The 3119-nt window shown below is 41.0% G+C and overlaps 1 protein-coding gene across 1 annotated transcript in view; it reads left to right on the top strand.

Annotated features, from left to right (window-relative positions):
• Window positions 1–1770: 1770 nt before the first annotated feature.
• CASR (calcium sensing receptor) overlaps window positions 1771–3119 on the top strand; it is a 27472-nt gene continuing 26123 nt past the window's right edge. The window contains exon 1 of the mRNA XM_077117560.1: window positions 1771–2183. Coding sequence (XP_076973675.1) covers window positions 1999–2183 — 185 coding nt within the window. The 5' untranslated portion in view covers window positions 1771–1998. The remainder of the gene's footprint in view (window positions 2184–3119) is intronic.

The raw sequence follows: 3119 nt of genomic DNA, 5'->3' as shown, positions 1-3119 counted from the left end.
TGGTCTTCTCTCTCTCTAAGCCAACTCAGCAGGTGAACTCACCCATCCCCCACGTGGACATCACTCCCAGGTATGTAAATCTCCCTGACAACATGGGACAGAACTCGAGGGATGAGCTAGGACCCAACATCATGGGATTGAGAAAGCCTCCTTGACCAAAAGAGGGAAGAGAGAAATGAGACAAAATAAAATTTCAGTGGTTGAAAGATTTCAAACAGAGTCAAGAGGTCATCCTGGAGGTTATTCTTATGCATTACATAGATATCCTTTTTAAGTTTATGGTGTATTTTGACTGGCTGGAGGGAAGTACCTGAAACTGTAGAGCTGTGTTCCAGTAGCGTTGATTCTTGAAGACGATTGTATAAAGATGTAACTTTTACAACGTGACTGTGTGATCGTGAAGACCTTTTGTCTGATGCTTCTTTTTATCCAGGGTATGGACAGATGAGTAAAGAAATATGGATAATAAATAAGTAAATAATAGGGAGAATCAAGAGGTAAAATAAATTGGGTAGGTGGAAATACTAGTGGTTAATGAGAGGGAGGGATAAAGGGTATGAGATGTATGAGGTTTTTCTTTTTTCCTTCTTTTTCTGGAGTGATGCAAATGTTCTAAAGAATGATCATGGTGCTGAATACACAACTATGTGATGATATTGTGAGCCACTGATTTTACACCATGTATGGACTGCATGTGTGTGAAGATTTGTCAATAAAAACATTTTTTTAAATGATGGTCTTGGAAAGGGAGAGGAGTCTGTGGATTCCAGATAGATTGAGGAAATAGAATACTTTGGACCTATTGATTGCTTGAATATGAAGGTCAATTATGAGAAAAGGAAGAAGGCAAGTATGACTCCTTATTTTATGTCTTTGGGGGTGAAGTGTCATGTGTGGAGAAAGAGAACAGAGAAGAGGGAACAAGTTTGAGAATGAGGTGATTTTAAAGTCAAAGTTGGAAGCACCTCTGTAACGTCGAGATGGAGAGACCCAGCTGTAGGCTCAATGGCTGGGCTTTGACCTCAGGAGAGGCTGTACATTTAGAAAGCCAATAGCAACATATAATTGGTAATTGACGCATCAGGTGGGTGAGATCATCCAGTGAGGGGGTGTTAGAGTGGGACGATCAGAGAGCTCCTAGTAGGCTGATCATGCTATAACAGAAAGGTTTTTCCCTAGATCCAGCTCTTGAGCTTTGAAGAACATAATCTGACCTATGATTTATCTGAATCCTTGACAAGAACTATTTTAGAAGCTTATAGAATGTCTGTTACATGCTGGAACCAGAGATCTGTGATGAAGAGGCACAAAATGGGGGTACCACTTTCCATTTATTTAAATAATAGTTTTCCTTTTCTGACATTTTTGTTTGGTTTAAAGTCAGATGTAAGTATGGCTTATTCTGTATTTTCTACCAAATAAATGTTCTGGATAAACTAAAATCAAGATTATTATAATATAAAGAACTGCCACTATTAGCCAGTTCTATGTGTTATCCAAAAAGAATGAATTCATTAAAATCTAGAGGCAACAGCATTGGAGACCTTAATTATCAATGACCCCTGTAAAATGTGGCCTCCCTTAACTGTTCACAGTTCTTCTCAGACACAGGCGGTTGAAGTTTTCTCTATGCCCATGCTTTCCCTACCTGCTATCCTTAAGCCCCTGAAATGGAAATGCTGAACCACCTTTGTTACAGCTATCTTAAGACAGGATTTAGACTTAGTTGAATTCATTTTATGTCTTTTTTCTTTTAGAAAGTATCATAGATGGTCTCTGCATGATGTGCCTTCTAAAATCTCCAGGACCACCCAACTTACTAGTCCAAAAAGGAGAAAACAGAAATGGAAATTCAAATACCACAGCTTCCATTCAGTTGTTAATCACTCTGTAGACATGTGCCCCCACTCTAGGGAGTGAACTGCATCAAGGGGGAAAGCTCTGGAGCCCCCAAACCATCAGCACTCTTTGCTCCTCCCCTGGAGAGAAAGCAGAGCCATGGCCTTTTATAGCTGTGGACTGATTCTCTTGGCAACTGCCTGGTGCACTTCTGCCTATGGGCCTGACCAACGAGCCCAGAAGAAAGGGGACATTATCCTCGGGGGCCTCTTTCCTATTCATTTTGGAGTAGCAGCCAAAGATCAAGACCTAAAATCAAGGCCAGAATCCGTGGAATGTATCAGGTAAGGGAAGAGGCCAAGTCTGAAAGTCTCTTTTCTTCTGGGTGTTTAGAAAAAAGTTGCATCAAACCCAAAATAATACCTTTCCAAACTTGGTTCTCCTTTTCGAAATGGTGATCGGTTATCATGCTGGCACTTATTATGTTTTCCTTAAAAAAAAATTCTTTCCAAAAATAAAATGTCAAGGATGTTGAGTGGGAAATCCACAGCCTGCTAGAGCTTGTACCCTGTGATTTGGTAACCAAGTCATCTTCATCCATCCAGTGGCAGCCCAGCTTATGAAAGACTGAGAACCTAAAAGGAAATTTATTATAGGTCATGCGAACCTGAGTAGCAAAATCCCCCATTGATCTTCTGTGCCCCAAAGTCAGTGATACCTAAATATTGTCTGTTGACTCCTATTTTTTTTTAAGGATTTTAGAGTTGAAAGAAATCTCAGTGGTTCACCTTCAAAATGCAGTCTGTAACATTTTGGAACCATTCCCATTACAATGCTGGAAAGTCCATCCCCTGGTAGCTATAGCTTTATTTTCTGGAGCTGCCTAAGAATGCATCTGTCTCAATAGACAGCACTACAGCTCTTCAGCCATTTGTTGCCACTAACGTGTCCCTTTAAATCTTTTCTTCTCAGGCCAGATAGTTCTAGTTTTCTCAACAATTCCTCCATGGCATGCTTTTCAGACCCCTCACCATTCTGGCTGCCTTCCATCTGTACGCTCCCTCCTTTATCATGATTCCTTTAGAGTGTGGCATCCAGAACCAGGCACGGCCCCCTCACAGAGGATCTGACATCTGCAGACCATAATGAGATTGTGTATCATGTCCCTTGCCTTGGGCATCAGAGACCAGTAATGCATCCCTAGTCTTGACTCATCATCTGAGAGAGTGGAACTTTCTCTCTGTGACCAAAACTTCCAGAAGGGGTCTAGCACTTTTCCT

The sequence above is a fragment of the Tamandua tetradactyla genome, chromosome 10 (genome assembly GCF_023851605.1).
Source record: "Tamandua tetradactyla isolate mTamTet1 chromosome 10, mTamTet1.pri, whole genome shotgun sequence".
Classification (NCBI taxonomy): domain Eukaryota; kingdom Metazoa; phylum Chordata; class Mammalia; order Pilosa; family Myrmecophagidae; genus Tamandua; species Tamandua tetradactyla.
This window is presented reverse-complemented; position numbering and strand designations above follow the sequence as displayed.